The 14,922-nt window shown below is 39.4% G+C and overlaps 1 protein-coding gene across 3 annotated transcripts in view; it reads left to right on the top strand.

Moving 5' to 3' along the window:
* Positions 1-14,922, top strand: part of ARMC1 (armadillo repeat containing 1) — a 92,201-nt gene that overhangs the window by 66,398 nt on the left and 10,881 nt on the right. For 2 of the 3 annotated variants that reach the window (XM_077166881.1, XM_077166882.1), the window contains 2 exons: positions 14,042-14,158; positions 14,244-14,318. In XM_077166881.1, the coding sequence (XP_077022996.1) occupies positions 14,042-14,158; positions 14,244-14,318 (192 nt within the window). The remainder of the gene's footprint in view (positions 1-14,041; positions 14,159-14,243; positions 14,319-14,922) is intronic. The other variant, XM_077166884.1, reaches the window with a different exon arrangement.

Below are 14,922 nucleotides of genomic sequence, written 5' to 3'. Positions count from 1 at the left end.
GATTGGGAAGGTCTTCCCCATTATATCCTCCACTAATCTTCCTAGCCCTTTTCTCTTCTCTTTCTGGGACACCAGTGATTCTTATATTTGTGTACTTGGTTTTGTCTATCATTTTCCTGAGATCCAATTCAAATTTTCCCATCTTTTTTATCCTTTCTCTTTTGTGCACTTGAAATCAGTTGTCCTGTTTTCTAGTTCACTTATTCTTCCTTCTGCCTCTTCAGATCTGCTGTTGTGTCTCTCTAGTATATTTTTCATTTTCTATACAGCATCTTTAATCTCTGTGATATCTACTGTTTTTCTATTTATTCTTTCAAATTCCTCTTTATGCTTTTCTAGTGTCTTCTTGATCTCGTTTATGTCAGCAGCCATCCCTCTGGTTTTATTTAGTAGAGCTTTATGTATATATCTTTGATTAGGTGTTCCACAGTCTGTGTCTTGTTCAATGTTTAAATTTGGTCATTGGAGTGGACTGTATCTGTCTGCATCATCATATGGTTAGTGATCTTCTGTTGTCTTTGCAGCATGTAAATGTCTTGATAGTGTTACTCTGGAAGTTTATTTCCTTCAGTGGCCTAAAGCTTTGTATTTTCTGGACAGGTATGGAGCAGGATGCAGGGCGTGGGGAGGGGGACAGCAGTGCAGTGACTGGCTGCAGTGCAGACATATGCACAGGTCAAAGACTCTACACCGTTGCCTGTGAGCATGGGGTGCAGGTCACGGGGTTATAGAGGTGCAGTGCCAGGACTGTGGGGGTGAGTTGCAACTCAGCCAGGCCTTGGAGTGCAGGAGCAGGGTGCAGCTTTGGGGACGCAGATGTAGGGCACTACAGGAGGCTGTTGGGGGGCTGAGTGGATATGCTGGGTACATGGGCAGGATGTGGGTGGGTGCATGAAGTGTGTGGGTCGTGGACGTCATGTGGGGTACAGGGCACAGAAGTCCTGGCACAGGGAGGGCAAGTATCGGGTGTGTTCTTGCCTAGGGGAATGGATCCAGCGTAGCAAGGAAGAACAGGCACAAGTGAATAGGGGTGGGGCACAGGTTGCGGAGGTTGTGGGATGTGTGTTTGGGTGGGAGATGATGGGTGGATGGGCCTCTGGTGCAGATCTGTAGGTATGGGGGGGTTGCATTAGGAGTGCTTGCTTTTGCTAGCTGAAGGCTGTGTGGCACAGATGCACTCGAGAGCACCTGCCAGGTGTAGGAGAAGGGCAGTTGTGCCATGGGGTACAGCAAGGTTGTGTACATATGCAGGGTGGGGGTTGGGATGCAGAAGTCAAGAATTCAGTGCACAGATGCATGGGTACCCAGCAGGGAGGAAATGTGGCTGTGCCAGTGCATGGGTTTAGGGGCTAGTTGCCTGTGTGGGCTGAGGGTGTGTGTGGCCTAGATGAGCAGGTCAGCGCTTGCCCAGAGCAGAGGAGGTATGGTGTGACATGCGTGGGCACGTGCAGATGTCTGAGGACTGGATGCTGATGTGTGCATGCACAGAGCTCAGGACAGGCCAGGAAGGGTTGTGCGACTGTATGGGCTGGGTGCGAGTGTGAGGGAATACCTGCCAGATGTGCAGGGACTGCCTGCAGGGGCCAGGGAGAGGGATGTGGGAGTCAGGGGGCTGGACAGAGGTATGTGAGTCTTAGGAGGGGCAGGGCGAGACTGTGCCCTAGTGTGGGAGAGATGTGTCGGGCTGGTACAGGCTTGCGAGCATGAGCAGGATGTGGGTATGGGGCCGCAGTCAGGGCAGGTGTGCTTTGTTGGGGGGTAGGCAGGTGACAGGGTTCAGGTGTGTGGGGTTGAGGGGACATTGTGGGTCATAGGCAGCACGTGTGAGGGTATGATCGTAGCACGTTCAAGGAATGTGGCTTGGCTTAATTCCTTCTCCCCTTCCCTGCAGATGGTTCTCTGCATCTCAGTTGTGCCTTTTCTACTAGGGCCTCCCTATGTGGTATAGAAGACTCTCCCAGTTCATTTACAACCTGGAATAGCTCTCCTGGCCATTTTTTCTGTCACTTCTCTAGTTGTTCCTTCAAGCAGGGTTGAACTTGATCCATCTGTTCTGCTATCTTCCTGGAACTATTGATTTGTCATCACTTTTTCAAATTTGCATTGTAGATTCTGTAAGAAGTAAAATATCAAGTTACGTACCACAGAATACAGTATGGTAGTACTGGCAAAAAAATTATCCATATGGTTACCTTTACCAGAGGCCTTTATTTCTTTATGCCAATTCTGTCTACTGTTTAGTGTCCTTTGCTTTCAGTCTGAAGAATTCCCTTTGACTTTGCTTATAGGGCAGGCCTAGTAGTGACGAACTCCCTCAGCTTTTATTTATGAGACTGTTTTAATTTCCCCCTCACTTTTTTATTTGAACTTTTTTATTGTATAGTATAACATATATACAAAATAAAGAAAAAAAAAAGCAATAGTTTTCAAAGCACTCTTCAACAAGTAGTTACAGGACAGATTCCAGAGTTTGTCATGAGCTACTATGATCCTCTCAGATTTTTCCTTCTAGCTGCTTCAGAATATAGGAGGCCAAAGGGCTTAATTTTTTTTTTATCATCACAATTGACTTTTTCCTTCTTTTTTTTTTTGTGAAAAATAACATATACACAAAAAAGGTATAAATTTCAAAGCACAGCACTACAATTAGTTGTAGAACATATTTCAGAGTTTGACAGGGTTATAATTCCACAATTTTAGGTTTTTGCTTCTAGCTACTCTAAGATACTGGAGACTAAAAGAAATATCAAGTTAATGATTCAGCATTCATATTCATTTGTTAAATTCTATCTTCACTGTATAACTCCACCATTATCATTGGTCTTTCCATCCCTCTCTTTATCCCCCTCACTTTTTAAAAAAAATTTATTTATTAATTAAAAAAATTTAACAAACGAAATACGACATTAACATAGATAATCAGTAATTTACAATATCGTCACTTAGTTGCAAATTCATCATTTCTTAGAACATTTGCATCCATTCAGAAAAAGAAATAAAAGACAATAGAAAAGTAATTAAAACGAAAACAGAAAAAAAAAATTATACCTACCATACCCCTTACCCCTCGCTTTCATTTATCACTAGCATTTCAAACTAAATTTATTTTAACATTTGTTTCCCCTATTATTTATTTTTATGCCATATGTTCTACTTGTTTGTTGACAAGGTAGATAAAAGGAGCATCAGACACAAGGTTTTCACAGTCACACAGTCACATTGTGAAAGCTGTATCATTATTCAGTCGTCCTCAAGAAACATGGCTATTGGAACACAGCTCTACATTTTCAGGCAGTTCCCTCCAGCCTCTCCATTACATCTTGAATAACAAGGTGATATCTACTCAATGCGTAAAAATAACCTCCAGGATAACCTCTCCACTCTGTTTGGAATCTCTCAGCCATTGACATTTTGTCTCATTTCACTCTTCCCCCCTTTTGGTCGAGAAGGTTTCTCAATCCCTTGATGCTGAGTTTCAGCTCATTCTAGGATTTTTCTCAATCTCTTGATGCTGAGTCTCAGCTCATTCTAGGATTTCTGTCCCATGTTGCCAGGAAGGTCCACACCCCTGGGAGTCATTTCCTATGTAAACAGGGTATCCCCCTCACTTTTGAAACACAGTTTCATCAGATATAAAATTCCTGGCTGGCAGTTGTTTTCTTTCAGGACTTTAAATATTTCATACCACTTCCTTCTTCCATTGTTTCTGATGAGAAATTGATATTTAATCTTATTGGGGCACCCTTGTACATAACACATTGCTTTTCTGTTGCAGCTTTCAGAACGCTCTTCTTGTCCTTGGCATTTGACAGTTTGAGTGTTGTGTGTCTGGGCTTGTTCTCTTTGACTTTCTCCTGTTTGCGTTTCATTGAGCTCCTTGAGTATCTTTTGTTAGATTTGTAAAGTTTTCTGCCGTTTTTTCTCTCAAAGTCCTTTCTGCAATTTTCTCTCTCTCTGAATGGGGCTCCCATAATACATGTATTCATATGCTTCATGGTGTCCCACAGGTCTGGTTTTTGGCTCTGTTTATGTTCCTTTTTTTTTGGCATGGGCAGGCACCCGGAATCAAACCCAGGTCATGGCATGTGAGAACTCTGCCTGCTGAGCCACCATGGCTTGCCCTCTGTTCACATTTCTTAATTCTTTTTTCTTTCTGCCGTTCAGACTAGATGATCTCAGTTGTCCTGTCTTTAGCTTCACTGATTTCTTTCTTCTCTCTGCTTACATGTGCTGTTGAGCTTCTTTAAGGGATTTTTTAGTTCAGTTGTTGTGCTTTTTGGCTCCATATTTCTGTTTGGTTCCTTTTATGATTTCTGTCTCTTCATTGAAATTCTCATTTTGTTCATATATTGGTTTTTTTTTTTTTTCAATTTCATTTAAGTCTTGGTGTTTTCCTTTAGCATTTTGATCCTATTTAAGACAGTTTTTTTTTTATTAATTAAAAAAAGAATTAACAAAACAATTAGAAATCATTCCAATCTACATGTACAATCAGTAGTTCTTAATAACATCACATAGTTGCATATTCATCATTTCTTAGTACATTTGCATCGATTTAGAAAAAGAAATAAAAAGACAACAGAATAAGAATTAAAACAATAATAGAAAGAAAAAAACAAAAACAAAAACAAAAACAAAAACAAAAAACCTATACCTCACATGCAGCTTCATTCAGTGTTTTAACATAATTGCATTACAGTTGGGTAGTATTGTGCTGTCCATTTCTGAGTTTTTATATCCAGTCCCGTTGTACAGTCTGTATCCCTTCAGCTCCAATTATCCCTTCTCTTTTTTTTTTTTTTTTAATTAACGGAAAAAAAGAAATTAACCCAACATTTAGAGATCATACCATTCTACATATGCAATCATTAATTCTTAACATCATCACATAGATGCATGATCATCATTTCTTAGTACATATGCATTGGTTTAGAAGAACTAGCAACATAACCGAAAAAGATATAGAATGTTAATATAGAGAAAAAAATAAAAGTAATAATAGTAAAATCAAAACAAAACAAAACAAAACAAAAACCTATAGCTCAAATGCAGCTTCATTCAGTGTTTTAACATGATTACTTTACGATTAGGTATTATTGTGCTGTCCATTTTTGAGTTTTTGTATCTAGTCCTGTTACACCGTCTGTATCCCTTCAACTCCAATTGGCCATTATCTTACCCTGTTTCTACCTCCTGCTAGACTCTGTTATCAAGGACATATTCCAAATTTATTCTCGAATGTCTGTTCACATCAGTGGGACCATACAGTATTTGTCCTTTAGTTTTTGGCTAGACTCACTCAGCATAATGTTCTCTAGGTCCATCCATGTTATTACATGCTTCATAAGTTTATCCTGTCTTAAAGCTGCATAGTATTCCATCGTATGTATATACCACAGTTTGTTTAGCCACTCTTCTGTTGATCGGGATTTCGGCTGTTTCCATCTCTTTGCAATTGTAAATAACGCTGCTATAAACATTGGTGTGCAAATGTCCGTTTGTGTCTTTGCCCTTAAGTCCTTTGAGTATATTCCCAGCAATGGTATTGCTGGGTCGTATGGCAATTCTATATTCAGCTTTTTGAGGAACCGCCAAACTGCCTTCCACAGTGGTTGCACCATTTGACATTCCCACCAACAGTGGATAAGTGTGCCTCTTTCTCCGCATCCTCTCCAGCACTTGTCATTTTCTGTTTTGTTGATAATGGCCATTCTGGTGGGTGTGAGATGATATCTCATTGTGGTTTTGATTTGCATTTCTCTAATGGCCAGGGACATTGAGCATCTCTTCATGTGCCTTTTGGCCATTTGTATTTCCTCTTCTGATAGGTGTCTGTTCAAGTCTTTTTCCCATTTTGTAATTGGGTTGGCTGTCTTTTTGTTGTTGAGATGAACAATCTCTTTATAAATTCTGGATACTAGACCTTTATCTGATATATCATTTCCAAATATTGTCTCCCATTGTGAAGGCTGTCTTTCTACTTTCTTGATGAAGTTCTTTGATGCACAAAAGTGTTTAATTTTGAGGAGTTCCCATTTATTTATTTCCTTCTTCAGTGCTCTTGCTTTAGGTTTAAGGTCCATAAAACCGCCTCCAGTTGTAAGATCCATAAGATATCTCCCAACATTTTCCTCTATCTGTTTTATGGTCTTAGACCTAATGTTTAGATCTTTGATCCATTTTGAATTAACTTTTGTATAGGGTGTGAGAGATGGGTCTTCTTTCATTCTTTTGCATCTGGATATCCAGTTCTCTAGGCACCATTTATTGAAGAGACTGCTCTGTCCCAGGTGAGTTGGCTTGACTGCCTTATCAAAGATCAAATGTCCATAGATGAGAGGGTCTATATCTGAGCACTCTATTCGATTCCATTGGTCGATATATCTATCTTTATGCCAATACCATGCTGTTTTGACCACTGTGGCTTCATAATATGCCTTAAAGTCAGGCAGCGCGAGACCTCCAGCTTCGTTTTTTTTCCTCAAGATGTTTTTAGCAATTCGGGGCACCCTGCCCTTCCAGATAAATTTGCTTATTGGTTTTTCTATTTCTGAAAAATAAGTTGTTGGGATTTTGATTGGTATTGCATTGAATCTGTAAATCAATTTAGGTAGGATTGACATCTTAACTATATTTAGTCTTCCAATCCATGAACACGGTATGCCCTTCCATCTATTTAGGTCTTCTGTGATTTCTTTTAGCAGTTTTTTGTAGTTTTCTTTATATAGGTTTTTTGTCTCTTTAGTTAAATTTGTTCGTAGGTATTTTATTCTTTTAGTTGCGATTGTAAATGGGATTTGTTTCTTGATTTCCCCCTCAGCTTGTTCATTACTAGTGTATAGAAATGCTACAGATTTTTGAATGTTGGTCTTGTAACCTGCTACTTTGCTGTACTCATTTATTAGCTCTAGTAGTTTTGTTGTGGATTTTTCCGGGTTTTCGACATATAGTATCATATCGTCTGCAAACAGTGATAGTTTTACCTCTTCCTTTCCAATTTTGATGCCTTGTATTTCTTTTTCTTGTCTAATTGCTCTGGCTAGAACCTCCAACACAATGTTGAATAATAGTGGTGATAGTGGACATCCTTGTCTTGTTCCTGATCTTAGGGGCAAAGTTTTCAATTTTTCCCCATTGAGGATGATATTAGCTGTGGGTTTTTCATATATTCCCTCTATCATTTTAAGGAAGTTCCCTTGTATTCCTATCTTTTGAAGTGTTTTCAACAGGAAAGAATGTTGAATCTTGTCGAATGCCTTCTCTGCATCAATTGAGATGATCATGTGATTTTTCTGCTTTGATTTGTTGATATGGTGTATTACATTAATTGATTTTCTTATGTTGAACCATCCTTGCATACCTGGGATGAATCCTACTTGGTCATGATGTATAATTCTTTTAATGTGTTGTTGGATACGATTTGCTAGAATTTTATTGAGGATTTTTGCATCTGTATTCATTAGAGAGATTGGTCTGTAGTTTTCTTTTTTTGTAATATCTTTGCCTGGTTTTGGTATGAGGGTGATGTTGGCTTCATAGAATGAATTAGGCAGTTTTCCCTCCACTTTGATTTTTTTGAAGAGTTTGAGAAGAATTGGTACTAATTCTTTCTGGAACGTTTGGTAGAATTCACATGTGAAGCCATCTGGTCCTGGACTTTTCTTTTTAGGAAGCTTTTGAATGACTAATTCAATTTCTTTACTTGTGATTGGTTTGTTGAGGTCATCAATGTCTTCTTGAGTCAAAGTTGGTTGTTCATGTCTTTCCAGGAACCCGTCCATTTCATTTAAATTGTTGTGTTTATTAGCGTAAAGTTGTTCATAGTATCCTGTTATTACCGCCTTTATTTCTGTGAGGTCAGTAGTTATGTCTCCTCTTCCATTTCTGATCTTATTTATTTGCATCCTCTTTCTTCTTCTTTTTGTCAATCTTGATAGGGGCCCATCAATCTTATTGATTTTCTCATAGAACCAACTTCTGGTCTTATTGATTTTCTCTACTGTTTTCATATTTTCAATTTCATTTATTTCTGCTCTGATCTTTGTTATTTCTTTCCTTTTGCTTGCTTTGGGATTAGTTTGCTGTTCTTTCTCCAGTTCTTCCAATTGAACAGTTAATTCCTGCATTTTTGCCTTTTCTTCTTTTCTGATATAGGCATTTAGGGCAATAAATTTCCCTCTTAGCACTGCCTTTGCTGCATCCCATAAGTTTTGATATGTTGTGTTTTCATTTTCATTTGCCTCGAGGTATTTACTAATTTCTCTTGCAATTTCTTCTTTGACCCACTCGTTGTTTAAGAGTGTGTTGTTGAGCCTCCAGGTATTTGTGAATTTTCTGGCATTCCGCCTATTATTGATTTCCAACTTCATTCCTTTATGATCCGAGAAAGTGTTGTGTATGATTTCAATCTTTTTAAATTTGTTAAGACTTGCTTTGTGACCCAGCATATGGTCTATCTTTGAGAATGATCCATGAGCACTTGAGAAAAAGGTGTATCCTGCTGTTGTGGGATGTAATGTCCTATAAATGTCTGTTAAGTCTAGCTCCTTTATAGTAATATTCAGATTCTCTATTTCTTTATTGATCCTCTGTCTAGATGTTCTGTCCATTGATGAGAGTGGGGAATTGAAGTCTCCAACTATTATGGTATTTGTGTCTATTTCCCTTTTCAGTGTTTGCAGTGTATTCCTCACGTATTTTGGGGCATTCTGGTTCAGTGCATAAATATTTATGATTGTTATGTCTTCTTGTTTAATTGTTCCTTTTATTAGTAGATAGTGTCCTTCTTTGTCTCTTTTAACTGTTTTACATTTGAAGTCTAACTTGTTGGATATTAGTATAGCCACTCCTGCTCTTTTCTGGTTGTTATTTGCATGAAATATCTTTTCCCAACCTTTCACTTTCAACCTATGTTTATCTTTGGGACTAAGATGTGTTTCCTGTAGACAGCATATAGAAGGATCCTGTTTTTTAATCCATTCTGCCAGTCTATGTCTTTTGATTGGGGAATTCAGTCCATTAACATTTAGTGTTATTATTGTTTGGATAATATTTTCCTCTACCATTTTGCCTTTTGTATTATATATATCATATCTGACTTTCCTTCTTTCTACACTCTTCTCCATACCTCTCTCTTCTGTCTTTTCATATCTGACTCTAGTGCTCCCTTTAGTATTTCTTGCAGAGCTGGTCTCTTGGTCACAAATTCTCTCAGTGACTTTTTGTCTGAGAATGTTTTAATTTCTCCCTCATTTTTGAAGGACAATTTTGCTGGATATAGGAGTCTTGGTTGGCAGTTTTTCTCTTTTAGTAATTTAAATATATCATCCCACTGTCTTCTAGCCTCCATGGTTTCTGCTGAGAAATCTACACATAGTCTTATTGGGTTTCCCTTGTATGTGATGATTGTTTTTCTCTTGCTGCTTTCAAGATCCTCTCTTTCTCTTTGACCTCTGACATTCTAACTAGTAAGTGTCTTGGAGAACGCCTATTTGGGTCTAATCTCTTTGGGGTGCGCTGCACTTCTTGGATGTGTAATTTTAGGTCTTTCATAAGAGTTGGGAAATTTTCAGTGAAAATTTCTTCCATTAGTTTTTCTCCTCCTTTTCCCTTCTCTTCTCCTTCTGGGACACCCACAACACGTATATTTGTGCGGTTCATATTGTCCTTGAGTTCCCTGATACCCTGTTCAAATTTTTCCATTCTTTTCCCGATAGTTTCTGTTTGTTTTTGGAATTCAGATGTTCCATCCTCCAAATCACTAATTCTATCTTCTGTCTCTTTGAATCTATCATTGTAGGTATCCATTGTTTTTTCTATCTTTTCTACTTTGTCCTTCACTTCCATAAGTTCTGTGATTTGTTTTTTCAGTTTTTCTATTTCTTCTTTATGTTCAACCCATGTCTTCTTCATGTCCTCCCTCAATTTATCGATTTCGTTTTTGAAGAGGTTTTCCATTTCTGTTCGTATATTTAGCATTAGTTGTCTCAGCTCCTGTATCTCATTTGAACTATTGGTTTGTTCCTTTGACTGGGCCATATTTTCAATTATTTGAGCGTGATCTGTTATCTTCTGTTGGCGTCTGCGCATTTAGACAGATTTCCCTGGGTATTGGATCCAAAAGTTTGGAAGATTTTTCTGTGAAATCTCTGGGTTCTGTTTTTCTTATCCTGCCCAGTAGGTGGCGCTCGTGGCACACGTTTGTCTGCGGGTCCCACCAGTAAAAGGTGCTGTGGGACCTTAAACTTTGGAAAACTCTCGCCGTCCGGGGGGTTCGCTAGCCGATGCGGCTTGAGCCGGCCTGGGGTCCAAACGCAGGGAGGGTTGCTGGTCGCCGCAGCCCGGGAAAGAGCCCGTCTGAATTTCCTAGTCGGCCCTGGGCAACAAGCGTGGCGGGAGGGCGCCAGCGGCAGCGGCCCGCCCGAGAGAGTGCATGTTCCCCGGGAGTCACGGGTTTGGAAGGGGCCTCCCCCACCCGTCACCGTTCTCCGCGGCCTGGGGATTTCCGATCCAATTCTCTCAGTTGTTCCGGGGAGCTGCGCGTGGTGTGGGCGCCAGCCGCCTTGGTTTCAGGGGACCGCCTCTCCAATTCTCCCAGCCGGCCCGGGAAGGGGGAAGGGAGTAACTCCGGCCGCTTCCCGCCCCGCCCGGTGAGGCCCACACGCCTCGGCGATGTCACCCGAGCTGCTTCTCTCAGCCAGCCAGCCATTCCAGGATGGGGTACGCTGTCTTTTTTATCTCTGTTGTGGCTTTGGGTGCTTTCTGTATCGTTTCTACTCCCCTAGTAGCTGTCCTGGAGAAGAAACTAAGATCCGCGCGTCTTACTAAGCCGCCATCTTCCAGGAAGTCCCCATTAAGACAGTTTTTTAAAGTCTTTTTCCGGTATGTTAAAAGTGTGGGCTTCTTCTTTGATGGTTTTAGACATATTATTTTGTTCCTTTGAGCCATTGCTTCCTGCTTTGTTTTGGTAATATTTTTTATTGTGAAATATATATCCAAAAAAGCAATTAATTTCAACATATATCCTAACAGGTAGTTATAGAACAGATTCCAGAGTTTCATATGGGGTACAATTCCACAATTTCAGGTTTTTCCTTCTAGCTATACCAAGACACTGGAGACTAAAAGAAATATCAATATAATGATTTAGCAGTTATGCTCAGTTGTTAAATCCTGTCTTCTCAGTTATATAACTCCTTCTCCTTTGATCCTTCTCCCACTCTTTGGGGTTATTTGGGCTATGCCCATTGTTCTAGTTTGCTAGCTGCCAGAATGCAATATACCAGAAACGGAATAGTTTTTTTTTGTTTTTTTGTTTTTTTTTGACATGGGCAGGCTCCGGGAGTCAACCCTGGCATGGCAGGTGAGAATTCTATCACTGAGCTACCGTTGTGCTGCCCTGGAATAGCTTTTATATAAGGGGAATTTACTAAGTTAAAGTTTACAATTCTAAGGCTGTGAAATCTCCGAGTTAAAGCAGTTCTATAAAAATGTCCAATCCAAGGCACCATCAGAGGCTACCTTCACTCAAGAAAGGCTGATGAATTCAGCATTTCTCTCTCAACTGGGAAGGCACGTGGCAAACGTTGCAACAGTCTGCTAGCTTTCTGTGCCAGCTTCCTGTTTCAGGAAGCTCCTCCAAGGGCATTCTCCTTCTTCCTCTTCAAAGGTCGCTGGCTGGTGGACACTCTGCTTGGTGTTTCTCTAGCATTCTGCTGTGGCTTTCTTCTGGCTCCAAAAGGGGGGCTCTCTCAAAATGTTTCCTCTTTTAAAGATTGATAGGTGGAGTCACAACTCCATGAGGGCTATCTGATCAAAATTACCACCCACAGTTGGGTGAGTCATCTCTATGGGAACAATCAAAATGTTCCCAGCCAGCAATATTGAATGAGGATTAAAGGACATGGCTTTTCTGGGGTCCACCACATATTCAAACATCACACCCATTCCTACTTTTTCATGTTGGGAAGGGGTATCAGCAGTGTGGAATGGAGGAATGGAACTAGTCAGTGGTCTTGGAGAGGCTGGCCCATTGGGGTTTCAGGAGTTATCTGGCCTAGGAGCCATTTAGAGGTTGTAGGTTTCTGGAAAGTAATCTTAGTGCAGGAAACTTTTGTAGAATCTCAGAGTCCTAGGCATTCTTTAGGGTTAACAGAAATTCTTTAGGGGGTTGTCAAACCGTGGCAATTAGCAATGTCCAGCTGGAGCTTGCATAAGAGTAGACTCCAGAATAGCCTTTCAACTATATCTAAACTCTCTGTCACCGGTATGTTATTTTGTTGCATTTCTTTTCCCCCTTTTAGTAAGTTGTTGTTGACCCCATGATGCCAGGGCTAGACTCATCTGTTTCCTGCCTCTTTTTATGTCTTATAAATTTTTGTTGCACACTGAACATTTTAATATTTTAATGTTAACTCTCGAGTTTAGTCTCTGAAGATTCTCCTCCTTAAGCTTGTGTGTATCCAAGTAGTACTATGACAGAGGAATTCATTCTTTCTTCCAGGCCTGAATACTCTATTGTATGTCTTAAAAGCAGTAATCCTTGCCCCAGGCACGCGTATTTGAGTGTTTTCTTAGAGTATTTTAGTTGCCTTGCCTGACATCCTGTGCAGATTCTGGGACTGGGCAGAGATGAGTATCCTCATGTAGTCTTCAGATTGCTCCCAGCCAAATTAGTACAGAGATACTTACATTTCCATAGGTCCAAAAAGATTACAATGCTTCCTCCAGAACCAGGAGGGAATGAGGAAAGGGCCAACAAATACATCGTGACGTTTTCCTACTGATTTTCTGTTGCTTTTTTTTTTCTTGAATCAACTCCCACTTAGTTACTGCATCCTGTAACTATTTTCCAGTGCTTTTTTTAAAAATGGTTCTACCAATTTTTTCTTGTTGGGGGACGGAACCCAGGAGCATCTCTCACCACCATCTCTATCATATCTCATTCTGTTTGCTGTACAATGTAGCTTAACATTGGCTAACTTCTTTCTTTTTCTTTTTTAAAATTTTTACTGAGAAATATCCACACATGCAGTTCAACCATATTACACAATCAGTGGCTCACAATATCATCACATAGTTATGCGTTCTTTACCATGATCATTTTTACAATGTTTGCATCACTCTGGAAAAAGAAATACAAAGAAAAAAGCTCATACATCCCATACCTCTTACCACTCCCTCTCATTGACCCCTAGTATGTCAGTCTACCCAGTTTTTACCCTTTATCTCCACCTGTTACCTATTTATCCTTTTTTTTTTTTTTTACTCATCTATTCATACCCTGGATAAAAGGAGCATCAGACACAAGGTTTTCATAACCCCACAGCCACATTGTAAAAGCTATATAGTTATACAGTCTTCTTCAAGAATCAATGCTACTGGAACACAGTTCCGCAGTTTCAGGTATTTCCCTCTAGCCACTCCAACATACCTTAAATTAAAAAGTTATATCTATATAATGTGTAAGAGTATCTTCCAGGATAACCTCTTGAATCTGTTGAAATCTCTTAGCCACTGAAACTTTAGTTTGTCTCAGTTCTCTTTTCCCCCTTTTGGTCAAGAAGCCTTTCTCAATCCCATGATGCCAGATCCCAGCTCACCCCTGAGAGTTAAGTACCCCATTATCAGGGAGATCCACACCTCTGGGAGTCATGTCCCATGTAAGAAGGAGGATAGTGAATTCACCTGCCAAGTTGGCTTAGAGAGAGAGGACACGGTGGCGAACTTCTTTCTGATAAAAATTATTAAAACTAAATAATACCTTGATTCCCAGCCCATGCACTCCAAAAAACAAACCTAAATATTAGTGATGAAGTTAGAGAAGAAAATTTAATAGAAATTATTATTCTTTTGATCTTGTAAAATTTAATAAGCTTGAATAAGCCCTTTTTATGTCTACACATAGGTGGTACAACTGAAATAGGAAGATTTGTAACCCTAACCCTAAACAAATATGACTAGTTCAGTGTGATTTGAGTATTTTTATTATTATTTTATTATTTTACCTATTTTTAATAACAATTTGCTTTTATTTTTTCAGTCTCGGCGAAATCTATGTGAAGAGGCCTTATTAAAAATTAAAGGAGTTATAAGCTTTACTTTTCAAATGGCTGTTCAGAGATGTGTGGTGCGTATCCGTTCAGATTTGAAAGCAGAGGTTAGTATATTAATTGGCTACGTATATTTGAGGATACAGGTGAACATATCAATTTTTTAAATGTTTCCTTTTTATCCTGGCCTAGGCTTTGGCATCAGCAATAGCATCAACCAAGGTTATGAAAGCACAACAAGTTGTGAAAAGTGAGAGTGGAGAAGAGGTAAAAGTTTACTTTAATTTTCATTATAACCAACTTTTTTTTGTTTGTTTTTTTACCCAACTCTTTTGATTATCATTTATAAAGCAGATTGCCAGTATTTCTAGCATAAGAGTTTTGCAAATATATAAAAACTATTAGTCATGTCAATAATTATTTTAGAAATATAGAGACATCTTTGGATTCCAGAGTCTGCTCTTGTGAAGAGAACTTTTTTATATCAGTGGAGGGATGTTACAGATTTTATATAGAGATAAGGGCACGTGATATTCTTGTATTGGTTTTAAAATTCTGTCTTTCAGACCTTAACTAGTTGTATCAGTCAGAAAATAAGGTCCAACTATAGGCAAGTAATATGGTGAGGATCTTTGATTGTTCCTACTATTTCCATTCACTTTGTGATTGAGAATCTATATGCATTTAGCTCATTTAGGTTTCCACAGAGAATAGGCTCAATGGCAGTTCAGTGGCCCACAGTGGCCAGACACCATCTTGAGTCATCTTTAAGGAAATGGAGGTTATACATTTACATCTAGAGCCTCAGGAGATCAGCATCTGAGGTTTTCATTTGCAGTTCTCTCTTTCTGAGCTTAAACAGAACTCAGAA

Source organism: Tamandua tetradactyla, chromosome 6 (genome assembly GCF_023851605.1).
Source record: "Tamandua tetradactyla isolate mTamTet1 chromosome 6, mTamTet1.pri, whole genome shotgun sequence".
NCBI lineage: Eukaryota > Metazoa > Chordata > Mammalia > Pilosa > Myrmecophagidae > Tamandua > Tamandua tetradactyla.
The sequence above is the reverse complement of the archived record's forward strand: the minus strand, read 5'-3'. Positions and strand labels throughout refer to the sequence as shown.